Here is a 14,294-nt window from a genome sequence, read left to right as displayed (position 1 = left end):
TTCTGTTTTGCACAGTGGTTGTGTTATACAGCGACATGGTGGTATTTGTGGCTCTGAATTATATAGAGGACAGGAGCAGTTACCCTTTTTCCCATTCCTACTTTGGGTAAAGCTGATGCAAGCAGAAGCAGTCAAAAACCATGATGTGTGTTCAGGTGTAGAGTTCAGACACACCTCAAATCTGGAAGCATTTGGATGCTATTAAAGCCAGAGTGCCATAGACAGGAAGCGAGCCCGTTTTCATCAATACGTGGAGTCCGCGTCGTAACGCTCAGTGGTAGTTGCAAGTCCGCTGTGGTTTGGATTGAGATCTACTGTTAAATGTTAATGTTCTCCAGCAGTGTTGGCTTTCTGATAGCTTTCTGCTGGAAAATCTGAGGCCAGTTTAACTTCAGGCAAACAATTTGGGCAAACAGTTCACTGAAGGCCATTCAGATTTCCTTGGTAGAAATTTCTTGGACTAATAGTAATAGCTGCTCAGTTGTTGAGGTCAAAGTGCTGAAATGGTAAAATTCTCTCACCCTTTCCTCCCTGGGTGGAAAATTCAGTCTACAAAATCGTGGTTACAATATTTAATGTTTTATAAAAATGAGCTATTTCCTTTAGATGCAGTAGATAAATGAATAAAATAATCTTGACAGAGCACAGAGATGTTGCTTTAGAAATGTGTACAGGAAAGCTGACTTGACAATGTTTTTGAGTTTGAAAAAGTAATTGCCAAAGGTGCGAGTGATCCCTGCAGCCAATGCGCCAACACAGCCTGAAGGTCAAGGTTGATAGGAAACGGGAAGGGGAGGGGTGGGGAACGGCAACTGGTGTGCAGGGCTGCTTTGCTGGGGAGATGTTTCTTCACTGATCGTATAACAATACCAAGTGATACTGTACAAGCCATCTCTGTGTTGCCAGGTAGTGTGCCACATRGTGTTTTACATTTAAACCGTAGCATTGTGGTAATCTTCACGGTCTGAGGGGATAAGTAAGGCCAGCTAGATAGGGAGAAGAAATTCAGAAAACACTGATTTTTCTGTCAGCCTGGGAAACACTTTTATTCCTTCTCACTTTCAGAATTGCATCACTAGCTGCTGTCTGGGCAAGCAGCTGTTTTCCCCAAAAACTGCATCACCCTGAGGGACATCTGCATGGTCTGTTGTGTTGTGAGAGCCCTTGCTGGGCTGGGCATCCCTTTGATGGCAGGGCAGGTACTCTGTTTTCGTGCCCATGTGTGAGTTCTGCATCACACATCACAAGATACAAAGCAAGTAAGTGGGTGTGTTTAGCTGAGGACTGAAACAGCTAATTGGAACAGAAAATACTTTTGGAGGAGTAAGGTGGTTTTGTTTTCCAAAAACAGTGTGAAAGAGAAGAGTGCATGATGCATCAACTTCTGCTAAACAAGTCTTCTCTAGAAATGCATCTTTTTGGAGTGCTACTGATCTTGATCCCTGGAGAGAATAAGGAATTTCCTTGGAATTTTCCTCCAGCCTTTAAATAACCGCCCAGCTAAGAGGGTTGGGCAATTTCAGAAGACAACGTTGYAGGGTTGTTTTTTTAAAGTTTATCTGTTGAGAGGATCGTAATGACACCTTTCCTAATGCTTTATTTTAAGGAGCTCTTATTTAATAATCTTGAAAAACAACTTGCTGGGCTAATAAATACTGTATTGAAACGAGAAATTTRCTGGTTTTATACAACTTCATCCTGCCTGGGCATAGTGCTTTTATGATTTTTAGCTAAATATTTAATTCATTTTTTTTTTTTCTTTTTAAGCAAAGAGAAACTGGCACTTTAAATGTCCCTCTGTATTCTTTTGCGTAGTAAAGKAGTTCACAGATATAACTTAGGCTCTAATGGGTGCTTTACTTCCTCTTAACTATGCATCTACCAGTCAACTGACACTTTCCTCAAATATTTGCTGTGATATTTTGCTGCAGTTGCTCTCTCCTCCATTTCCTCGCCATCTCTCTTCCATGGAGTTATGGCACATATTTCAGCTAACCCTCTATTTAAATAGCAACACTCCCTTCCAGTACAAACAGTCAGTCAGTCATTAAACAATGAGGAAGACCAACGGTGAGGGAGGTTATGGGTGGGACCTGGAGTGTGTRTGCACAATTTTGCAGAAGACTTCCTGCTTAAGAAAAGAAAAGGACGCTTTCCGTTAGAGTGGCAAGGTGTAATTCTGTCATGCTGGGAGAGATACAAAATCAAGAGGAAATCACTGCTGGAGACACCAATGCCAGGATACAATTTAAAATTACCTAGAGGTGACCAAATTATTATTAAAATCAAGACAGYTGAAACAAAACACTGGAACTTTAACTGTATTTTCCCACCTCCTCCTGTAAGAAAAGGGGAGGAGACCATCTTTTGGAAGGTGATTGATCCTCAGGAGGTCCCTGTCTTTCTTCCCTARCAATAGAGGGAGTTTAGTGAGATTACCCAACACAGAGCATCTGTAGCTTTTATAAAGACTTCACTATGGTGTCCTTTCTCTTATCTAACATCTGGCCTTCAAACTAGCAGAGGATGGYATTAATAATCTGCTGGGAACTCTAGGCCTACTCATCCTTCATCTGTGAAAAAGAACAGTGGGGGCAAATTCCTCTGCTGGGAATTTGGAAATTTAGCTGGGGTGGCTGCAGTCCCTCTCTTGTACTTGTTCATCGGATTGTGGCATCCTGGAAATGGCAGATTTAAAAGTGCTTTAAAAAGGAAAGAAAAGAAGAAAATCTAAATAGGAACCATCTGACTATATGTCTAACAGTGTTTTGGCTCTACAGGTAAAATGCACAGAGGTGATAAGTAGTATTGGAAAATGCTTGTTTAAGTGGAGAACACGAACTTTATATATATAGCACTTTTATGCTATATTTAGTTTTGCAGTGATGTACTTTCTGGATGTTATAAATAAAATGTAGTAGGAAACAAGCTAGGATGTGCAATGAAGGCAGTGAGATTTGTCAGGATTGCTGAGATCTGTGAGTCAGTTCCTAAATTTCTAATGGGATGTGGCAGATAGGATGACTTGGCTCCTTCACCATTTTAGTGTTTTATATTTAGATCACTTTCAGGTTAAAATTCATACCCACAGGTCATAGACATGGATGTATTACTTCCTTTGCAGCTGCCCTCAGCCTTTTCCATTTGTGAAGCCCTAAATTTTTCCATGAGAAGTACGGCTTCTTGCACAGTGAATGTGACCCTATTGATGACAGACTTGGTTTCTTTCTTTGCCTTTTGTTGACCTAAGAGAAGTAATGAGCCACAGGCCCTTGGAGGCCTATAAACCAAAAGTAGAAGCCACTGTGTCTGCAAGGACAAAACGCCTAAAAACATGTAATTGCCATTACCTAAACCAGTAATTTCTAAAAGGTGAGACCGGTTCTGAAAAACACAACAGAAAATTTGCTTATGTCGTAAAGGTATTTCATCAGTATGGCCATGTTTCAAAATGTTTAGCAGACTGATTCTTTTGCAGATGCTAATGTTGCATTTGATATCAGCTGGTCTTTAATTCCTGGCTCTCAGGATTGTCCCTGCTAAAGCTGTCACTAAAGGTGGGCATTTTAGGTTAGTAGAGATGATGCCTGGCTTGGTGTGAGAATCCTTACAGCTCGCCCTTTCTCCCATCTTCGGTTTGCCAGCATTTGATACGTTTCACGGTATGTGGCAAGGCTGACTTACCGAAAGAGAATTGAAAATAGAGAGCAGCCTTGACTCAAGAATGGTTTGTGGATGCAGTTTTGTTTTCTGTCACATCGCAGTTGCTATGGTGACTTAGCAGTGGTCTCTTTAGCAGTCACTAGATGCTGCGTGCTTTGGGCAAAAGTAAGAGATTTTTCAATGTTCCTGTAAGCTGAGCTGTTTCGCAGAAGTGTGTGTATGTGTGTGCGCGCACGCATGTATGTAGTCCTCTGCAATGTCCCTGCTACTGTTGTTACTTATTCCTGTTTCCATGAAAAGTTGTGCACCTGCTATATTATGGCTGGTGGTGTCTCTTCATCAARTAATTTCAAGAAAGGTGGACAACATACCCATCTGGTCAAGATTATTGAATTTTCCTTCCCCAGAAGGAGTAAACAAGCATCACAGAGTGCAATGGCATATGAAAAGGAATAAAGAACATGAACTGTTCTAAGGAATGGTCTTTCCTATGAATCAGTTATATAATCCTGGAGGATGAGGATGTGTTTGAAGCCAATTCACATGCTTAGGGTCAGGAAATTGGAGTTCTTTTCCAACATTTGTCAGACTTCTAGTATTGCTTAAGGCATGATCAAGAGCATAATGCGTTTACAGCCTTAATTGAGTTTTTCTTCTTCTTGGTTGGTAAGTGGGGGCAAAATGATTAAATGTTCATGGAATGAAATGAAATGCTCATATAAAAGAAATGTTAAAGTCTCCTAAGTTCGTTAGAAGGCTAATATTCGAAGTTGTGTGCTTTGTTCTCCTTTGATGGTGGGTACTGTGTAATTACAAAGTGTTTGGCAGTCTGCACGATATAGACATACATTCCTAGGTGATGAGCAATCCTTTTTGTCACTGTGCCCTTTCAGAGCCTTCTCTGAGCTGTGAAACATTTTGCCTCYCATTGAATGCAATGGGGGCTCAAGGCTGCAGCACAAGCTTGGAGAAGGGCTGCTCCGGGCACCAGGCTCCCCACATGGCCAGTGAGTCAGGCGAGTGCCACTGTTAGAAAGTCTTGCTGTACCCAGCAGGTAGCATCAGACATGATTTCTCTCCCCTTCCTACTCCTGCCCACTGGTGTGGGAGCTGCCTTCCCATCAGCRGGTGGTGACTTGGCAGTGGTTGACTGTCTCCATGACAAAGCGCGGTCAGCCTTCAGCTCTGCTGTGGGTCAGGCACACGCCTGGTGGAAGGACTGATCCATCCTCCATGGCAGGGGATGGAAAACAAGAGACAAGTTCTTATGTAGATGCTACATAAGAGAGCTTTTTGGACACCAGCTCTGCAGATGATAAGCATTCAGCACTGCTGGTTGGGTTGTGTTGCTTTGTCATGCTAAGCTTGCCACAAAGAGAAGCAGTTGGGCTACTTAGAYAGTGTTGTCTTGATGATGGGCATCTTTACAAGGTCTTCAAGATGCATATCTTATTTTACTCCCCAAAATTCAAATAGTTCTGTGGGAGAAAAGAACTGAGTACTCACAAATGATTCTTCAGGTGGGTCTAACAGTAAAAGAGCAGAATCTATTCATAAAAATATTCTACTGCATTTCAAGTGACATAATTTACAGATTTTTTTCCCACTTATTTGACTCTCCTGTCCTGGTACATGGACAGAAAAGCCAATAAACAGGAATACTTTAAACTTATTTCAAATCTGACTTAATTTGAAGTTCTCTCCTCTGGTTGTGTCTACTGCACTGTTTTCTCAGATTTTGTAGTTCTTATGTCCTAATGTTGAGAGCAACTTTTTTTTTTTTTTTTTTTTTTTTTTTTTTNTGTCAGCTCTTTGAACAGTTTTGCCCTGTGCACTTTCTGTAGCTCTGCAGAATTGTTATTTCCACCCTGCTGTGGCCTGGAAAAATTCTTTCTGCACAGTCTGGAATAATCTGATTCTTACTGGCAGATCTTACATTTTTATCAGTTTTGTAAGGTTAATTAATGCTACCAATGCTACAGTGTCCTCATTGTCTTAAATATTTAGAGAGAAGAAAGATTTATGCATATTTTAGCTGCAAAGCTAGATTSAGTTGAATTTCTAAGTTAAATTCCTAGCTGGTATAGGTCAGCGCAGTTCCCCTGAACTTTGGATGTATGATGATCAGCTCAGCTGGAGATGTGGCCTGTCTCAGTTCAGTGGGTCATATGTTGAGATTGAACTTTTGCTATGAACGTAGGACAATCTCTGTTATGTTTTTGTATACCGAAAAATAARTGGGATATTTTTCTGTTATCTTCTATTATTTTTCTATTATCTCTGTGTAGYTTTAAAGAAAGACAGGTAGGGGTGTGTGTGTGTAGGTGTACTGTTATACACACACATACACACATGGATGTTCATACACACAGTCAYCTCCACACAAATAAATGTAGTAGGAAAAACCTTCCCCCTTTTTCCTATTATTAATTTTATATGAGGCCACTCTTAGCTTCAGCGGTGAGTAGAGCCTGACTGAAGATTTGGACCCCTGCGTTCAAATTTGCTTGTGTGTTTCAAAAAGCTCCACAAGTCACTTGGGAAAAACTTGAAAGCGCTTAGAAGAAAGCAGCTCCAAGCAGAAATTATTTACATGAAAAGTCCCTTCCACGTGGTCCCTTGCTTACTCACCGTTTTCACCCATATTTTTCCTACCCTGTGATACACAGAACAAGCAAATTCCCCTGTCTCTTCTTGGCTCTCCCCTTTCCAACCTGTGTAATGTCTTWCTTATCAGTTGGGGCTAGGAAGGGAATGGTGCTGATGGGCAGGAGAGGGATACAGAAAGTAAGGTGGATTGGATGCAAAAGTTGTTGCGAGGACGCTTAGGATTTCTTGTGTATAGCTTTGGGACAGAGATGCGTGTGTGTCTGCTATTATTTTTTTTCTATCTTCTTATCATGATAATCTCCATGAGATTAACAGTGACTTTAAACCCTTAGAAGTCTTTATGACAAGTGTGCTTGGCARTAAATTCTTCCGTATCAAGAGAGAGACAAATTGTACTGCGCTGCATATTATGGCGTAGTACTACTAATTGCTTAACTTGATAAATGTCTTCTGATAGGGTATATAGTTAATGAACAAAGATGTTAATTGCTGTTATCTGAAATAGCTACATTTGCAGGGGCGTTCTCTGGAGCCATGGATGTCTTCTAAAAGAGATTTATTTCAAATCATCCATTGTTTTTGGCAGTTTCAGAGTCCATTACCTATCAGTGCACTGACTGAATACTCTCCTCCTCCACCAAAGTTTGAAGAACAATCAACTCTTCCTACATGTTATTCAGCAAGAGAGAATCTTATTTGGGTATGCTGAACTTATCTGTAATACAGCACGCTCATCATGGTGGGCTACAGTGACATCCTTTATTCTTGAGAACAGCCAAGAGAGAAATAAGCACCTGATAGTGGAAGAGCGAGAGTCGGGAATAGCCTCCCCAATCTGGAATATATAATTGGGAAAATCAGTCTTTATTGTTATTGTGCTGGTGGGAGTTATGTCAGTCTGTCTAAATATGTTATAATGCAGATAACCCTCTATATTTGTAAAATTCATCTTTTCTAGATGCTTTCTTTGGAAAATATGCAGCTGAAGATTTAATACATTATTATATGAGTAAGTGCTTACAAGCCTCATTAACAATGGACGTCATGTTTATTCTTTCCTTTTAGAATTTCCCATGGAAACAAGTGGGCAGATTTTTGCATTATTGAGTAGTCTGCTGCTGCTGCTGACTTTTCCCAGAAATGCTAAGAGAAAACCAGTTTTACGCGTGAGCATAAATGTTAAGAGCATTCTATTCCCCTAAAATTTAGATTTAGAATAGCTTTTGCTGTGTGGAAAAAATAAAATTGTTTCAAAGCTCCATGATTAATGGAAGGGAACTTAATGGAACTGAAAAAAGTCAAAATTTTCACTGAGGCTAAAATGTATCTAATTCTCTAATGGAAAAGTTGCAYGCTTTGTTAGGAGATTAAAGGCCAAGGTGAAGAGAAGAACGTTTCCTTGACTTAAGGTTTTTGTTTGTTATAATAAATTTCATTTTCATTTAAAAATCTCCTGCATTTTTTGAGAACATATTCAACAGCAAATAGTCAGATGTTAAAACTGGAACTGTAAAACTGTAAACTCATATACRTAGTTTCTTTGGCCAAAGTTTCCTAAGTTATGATTAATTTTGTAGCATGAATAAGAGAAGCGAATTTTCTTGCTTCATTTTAAAGATTTCAGACCTAGTCAAGTAATATAGATCTCCCGTCAAAAATGACAGGCATAATAATAATAAAGATTATTATTTTCTTAAATAAAGCTATTTACAATTGAGTGTGATGTATTACTACTCAAAGATGCTGTGGTTTTTGATTATGAAATGTCTCGTACTAACATTAGATTGAAGCATTCTGGTCCTCACTGCTCATTCCCTTCCCGTGATATGCTGTCCCCTAAGTTAGCGTAACCCTTTCTGTGTCCGTGTGACAAATCAGACTGAACCAGCTAAAAAATAAGCTGGCAAAAGTGAAAATAAATAAATAAATAAAATAATTTTTTAAAAGTTCCCTGATCTGCCTAACACCATAGCCAGACAAATATTTGTTCTGGCAGACACAAAGTGGGTGGAGTGTGGAGTAGGATGGAAGGGAGACTGCTACATAAAATGTAAAACTAGTATTAATGCCAAACGCTTCATAGTAAACCACCCAGGATTGGTCTCACATTTTTATTTTTTAAGGTATTTTCAAATGTCCAGATCCCTCTGGTCATAGATGTTCTTATGATTTGAATTTCCCATGGAGCAACCTTTTAGGGGAGAATGCAGCTTCTAGGGATTTATGCAAGCTGGACCTACTGGAAAGCAAGAACTTTCGACACTCACACTGCTTATTTATCAGCCAGAGTGATTCACAACTGATTGACATTCACATACCTGAATGTCAAAATAGCCCGTGTTTGAAGAGGAACCAATGACTCAGGCTGTGGTTTTACCTCCGGCCATTTCCCGATAAAGGGCTGAACTGCGCTTGGTTTTGTGAAAGCAGTAGGGGAAYCCCGCTCTTTTTGCGTCTCTGTGCAAGGATTAGGTAAAGGACRGCGTTATGATCTTTATGTCTCTGTGTGGAGCATCTTTTTGGAGCTTCTCACTGTCCTACRTGGTGCTGCGTAGGAAAGAATGAAGGCTTTGCTGTTACTAAAGTGGATTCAATAACAGAGTTCCCATGAGGTCTGGGAAGTCTCATGTCTGAGCACAGCTCCGTTTCAGTATTTCTTTAAAGCATTTTTGCGCAACCCTAATGTGGGAATATGGTTTTTGCTGTTTAACAGCATCTAAAAGCACCATTTTGGGGAGCTTTGCAGAATAATAAATCACTTAGCTTTAGCCTCTTTCGGGTGCCTAGTAGAGRTGAAACTGTCTATAACATACGTTTCAAGCTTGAAATCACCTGCTCTGAAAATACTTCACTTTCTAGAACATGATGTTTTTAATGAAAGTAGAAGTAATACATATTGCATGATTCTTAGGGATTAAAATAGATTTGGGCTATTCTCTTTTGTGTAAGATAGCAAAGCAAACAGAATTGTAGTAAAGTTTTGTGCGAGGTGCGACTGTGTTGTAGATAACTAAGCCTTGACTAGCTAGGTAGAGACTATGGAGTTGAGATCATATGAGTGCTATATAAACTACCCTATTGAAATAATGCTTTAATTTGGAGAAATTAACCATCTATATAGTTTTATGTTACAATTTAGGTAGTACTCTCATCCTCTAACAGRAAGATAGCAGAACTCTGTATTATTCTCATTCTCTCTAAAGAAAAAAACTGTTCTATGAGAACCAGTTTGTGCAGTATTTAGCTCCTTTGTATAGGGCTACAGAGTTGCGATTGAACGGRATCAGTTATCTTTAAGGCTGTTTAAATGGGCAGTTTAAGGTGTAGAAGATGGTTCCCTTGGGAACAAATTCAGTGAGAATTCTTCAGATCCTCTTTGAAGTTAATGGAGGTATTAAGGGTAGTCAGCATCTTGTTAAGAGAGAAATTTAAATTGCTTTGATTCATTTCATTTTACCTGTGCATCTGCTAGTCCTGGATTTCTCCCTTCTCCAGTCTCTCAGAGCATGTTTTTGATAAGTTTGCCTCCTGAGCATACTACATTTTATACAGGCTGTTTTCATGTTTCTCCCTGAGTGTTGTAATGCTGATTACCAAAGGATCTCGGGCCTTTGGCTTCCTGTGAGAACAAGATAATTACTCTCCAGTAGGCAAAGCATGACGTACAGTATCAGCATTAAGCCACTGGGATTCCAGTCACTAGTGTAGAACAATATTGTGGGTAAATGAATAAGCAGAAGTTTATCATACTTCCTGCATAACAAGTTTTTTGTTAAAGCAACAGTGAAAATCGTTTTCAACAACGGCTAGCATAAAGTGAACACCTCCCCAATTCCTAGACTTGTTTATTTTTTTCTTACTGAGAAGACAACTGACTCTTTTGCTGCAGCAAATTTTTATTATAGGACCATCAATAGCGTTTTGGCAGCGGCTGTTTATGGCCCTATGAACACAGAAAGTGTATTACTTAAGAGTATGACTTCCAGATGCACCACCTACTTAACTTATGGAAGAAAGTTGTACCAATACAAAGTAGAGACGTTCCAAAAGCAATTTGCTTATTTTGCACTCGCCCCCGGGAATCCTGTGTTGTGATTCTAGGAGCTGACCCTGTTTGCCCCTGAGGCAGATGTGCTTTCTCCCTTTTCTTCCTCCTTGCAAGGCTGTCAGTTAAAAATAACTGTTTTATAGGGGACGGTGGGACTAAGTTTTAGAAGTTTAAGTTAGAAGTAAAGCGTAGCAGAAAATAATTCATAAATATAATGAATTCTCTCCTCCTGCAAAAAAAAAAAGGCCAATGTGAGGGCTTATCCACATAGCAGGATTAATCAGCGTTTTTGTGCTAGCTATAGCAATACTAATCGCTTTGTTTATGTTATAACAAAGCAAAATAAATGAAGTCTTTGAGGACCTCTGTTAAGTATGGGAATTACTTAAAAAGCATAAAGATTTGTGTCTGCAGATGCATACTCAGTAGATACACAGCTGTATCACTGTGTGTATGCATTGGTGTAGARAACATAAAATTATGTGTGCTTGCACATGAGCATGTGTATTTCGGAGATAATGGTACAAAAACCCTTCTATAATGCCTAAGAATTATGGAGATACTGGTAAGGAGTTTTGTGTTTAGTTTTGTTTTCTTGCTACTCTCAATTTACATTGTGCACGTAACTGCAATGTGTAGTTACTTATTTATGTTTTATTTGTGACTTTTTACTTGAAATCGAGCATCAGCACTCTCTGCAGAAAACTGGTACTTATCTATGAGCTGAGATGAGTAGGTTGGTTACTCTGTTTTGGTTGAGTTTGAAAGCCAAAGGCTGAATTTCAGAGTCCCAAGAACCGTTGTCAAATGCAGCAATCTAGATTTTCATGATGTGCTTGATCACCTTTGGAGACAGAGAGAAGAACAAGAATGTATGGAATAAAGCTATCTTCATATAATGTACTGCTGTTCTGTCTGTATGACTGAGATATTTCTTCCCGCATGTGATTGCATATGCATGGCCAGAAGCATTCATATCTCTGTTTAACTACTGATTTTTGGTCTAAAACAATAGCAAAAAATTCAGTCTGTGAAATTTCAGTATTCCAGGCACCACATCCTCGTTTTATCTTGCTTATAGATTATTGTTCAAGTTTTACAGTTGAACAAGTTGGATAGAAGTGAGTGGGTCAATCTCTTTGTTGAATATCCTATATATGAATTTTATATTTTACAATTACACATTACGCAGATATTTTCAACACCAAGAATAATTTTGATTTTTTGCTCTTCCTTTGAAATTGTGAAGCTTCTGATGACTAAGTAAACACTTTTTTTTTTCCTCTCCTTTGTTTTCTTGCAGCCAACGGGTTACATGGAAAACTCCATTTCCTACAGTGCTATTGAAGATGTTCAACTGCTGTCCTGGGAGAACGCCCCTAAGTACTGTTTACAGCTCACAATCCCGGGGGGTACTGTCTTACTACAGGTACTGTAAACACAGCATTACAGTTCTGTTTCTCTCTCTCTTACATGAGTCTCTCTGAATTTCTGTTTGCTGTTCATGAAGTCTTAGTCCTAATTAGCTGGACTTAGAAAAGGCAGATAATTTATTGCTGTCAGGTTGCTTACCTGCCAGCAAATTTGCTCAGGGTGTTACTTTTGAAACTTTTCATATTGTTTGAGAATATTGAATGAGAATTTTGCACCACAGTGGTTTAATCTTCCTGCTGATTTTGTGATTGAGTAGTGATTCGTGGAACGGTGCGCTGATTAAGGTCTGGAACAATTGTATTAATATAGTCTGATTGCCGTATGAAACAAGTCAAGAATTTTATCCTCCAGCTCTTACAGGAAATCTGTAATTTGCAGGGGAATTAATGGGTATCTTTTTTTAAAGATACCTGGTCTTCATTTTATTTGAGGCTGGATACGTATATAGATACAGATAAATACAGAGGCTGTGTTCAGTCCTCTTAGAATTGTTTTTGAATAGAAGGCATTGTATTTACATTACTCCAGATTTTCTTCTGCACTTCTGAGATTTTGCAGGTCTGAGATCGTTCCAAGTTTAGTGACAGAAGAATACTTTGACCTTTGAAGCTACATTACAGTAAGAAAAGAAAAGCAACTGAAAACCCAGCTGTTTGACTCCCAAAGAATTTTGAATAGTCGTAACTTGGAAAAGACTGAATTGACTCATGTGTAGCTCCTTTTCACTTACTTTGCAGGTCTAGTCCTGGGGTTTTGCCTAGTTTGTGAGCTAGGATTTTGAAAACTGTATGGTTCCATCTGAGGAGAGGGTCCCTGCTAGTTTTAATGTGTGGCTGCTTGCAGCCCTGCAAAAGGGGGCTGCAGTCATTCCCCCATTTTAATCTGAAAACAATGGAGCTCAGGTAATCTTGGGTTAATCTGAGAATGTGTGATTTAGTGGGTTCTTCTGGTACATAGGGTTTGGGTACATTTTCGGATGTCTCTGGCACATAGGCATGTGGTCAAAACCACACTGAGCATATACATGTGCTCAGTGCCTGGCAAATTTCTGTGGCTCAAAATGAGTTACTGATTTTTTGGTGCTTCCAGGGAGTGTTGGGCATCTGAATTTCAGATAGGCTGCTGCAAGTCCACCTAAGTCCTGATTCTGTGGTTTGAAAAGCCTCTACCGTGTGTGACCTTGGGGGAAGCAGGAAGGTGAACTCTGATTTCCCAAAAGCTAGATTAAGGTCCCCTTTTTGTAAAAATCTTCCTCGTATAATTTGCTAATTATATTATTAAGAGAGAAACTCATTTGTTGAGTTGGACAATTTTGATTTTTTCCTTGAGATAATTTTGACTCTGTTTATTTCCTTAAATTTGCTTAGTGRTGCTAGCATTTATGTTTTCATCTGTTTTAACAGCCAGATAGTTACATTTGCATTTCTAAAATATCTGTTGGAGTCTTTATTTCATAGTTTATGGTGGCCACCTTTACTGGCTTGCTTAATAATAAACAAGAGAAGGTTTGAACCCATGGCTCCCTGCTGAGTTTAAAGGGAATGTGTTAGGGCGTGCAGACTTTTAAATGGAGCAGCCTGTCATTTGTTTCTTTTTAAAAAAACAAATGATTACATTTGTAAGAAATGAACATCTTAACATGGATGCTTTGGTATTTTCTTTGAAAAAATTGCGATCTTTGTGCAACCTCGTAGGAACTGATAAAGAAATGGAGTGAGCTGGGCTTCTCTTATGTTTATATTTGACTGTATTTCAGTGTAATTGAAAATACAAACTTTAGTAATGTTTTTAGTATGAGTTGCTCATTTGTAGTGTCTGGATTCATTAAAYGTGACCATGTCAAAGGGAGTATAAAAACAGATTTCCCACGTACAGTTGTAATGTGTATTAATAAGACCAAAATGTTATTGAAAATCATGTAAGTATACTTAAGAAATCAAGATACAAAAACTAGATTTATGTACTGATCGAGTTCAGAAGACAGTCTTTGGTATGTGTGACAAAGAATCTAAGTATGCAAAAGACACATTCACTGAGGCTCTGAGCAACAGATGCTGAGAAATTTTCTCTTGCACACTTAAGCATTTCCAGATTTCCAAGAGACTTCAATGCATTTATGGGAAATTGGGGCTTCAGATCTTTTACAGAATCATTCAGCCCTAGCAGCAGCATACTGCCATGTAATGTCAGACTCTGGAATCAGGAAGCGTAGGATAGTGGAACGAGTGAAAAGAGTCCAAAACATCTTCTCAATAATGCTCCTTCTGAAGTGCAGTTTTGATGATGATGATTTTTTTTAAATACTTCATCTAAATGAGGTTATATGTTTAAATGAACTATTTTGAACTGAATTCTTTTTCTGATTTTGTATTTCTGATTAATTTCAGTTTTATATTTTTAATATGTTTTTGTATATTATCATAAGATCTTTAGTACCATGTGATATTACTGTCACAATTTGACATAAATTGTAGCATTTTAGTAGTGCTGAATCATAGCTTTTTCAGAATTTTTATTTTGCAGAAAAGTTTAAAATTCC

The 14,294-nt window shown here is 38.7% G+C and overlaps 1 protein-coding gene across 1 annotated transcript in view; it reads left to right on the top strand.

The window, feature by feature from the left end:
• The first annotated feature begins 10,874 nt into the window (after positions 1 to 10,874).
• CMIP (c-Maf inducing protein) overlaps positions 10,875 to 14,294 on the top strand; it is a 66,525-nt gene continuing 63,105 nt past the window's right edge. Inside the window, exons 1-2 of the mRNA XM_085306472.1 lie at positions 10,875 to 10,886; positions 11,625 to 11,750. Coding sequence (XP_085162598.1) covers positions 10,875 to 10,886; positions 11,625 to 11,750 — 138 coding nt within the window. The remainder of the gene's footprint in view (positions 10,887 to 11,624; positions 11,751 to 14,294) is intronic.

The sequence above is a fragment of the Rhea americana genome, unplaced genomic scaffold (assembly GCF_003343005.1).
Source record: "Rhea americana isolate MKP2758 unplaced genomic scaffold, rheAme1 scaffold_24, whole genome shotgun sequence".
Taxonomy (NCBI): domain Eukaryota; kingdom Metazoa; phylum Chordata; class Aves; order Rheiformes; family Rheidae; genus Rhea; species Rhea americana.
Note: the sequence above shows the minus strand (reverse complement) of the source record. Positions and strands in the feature narration are given on the sequence as shown.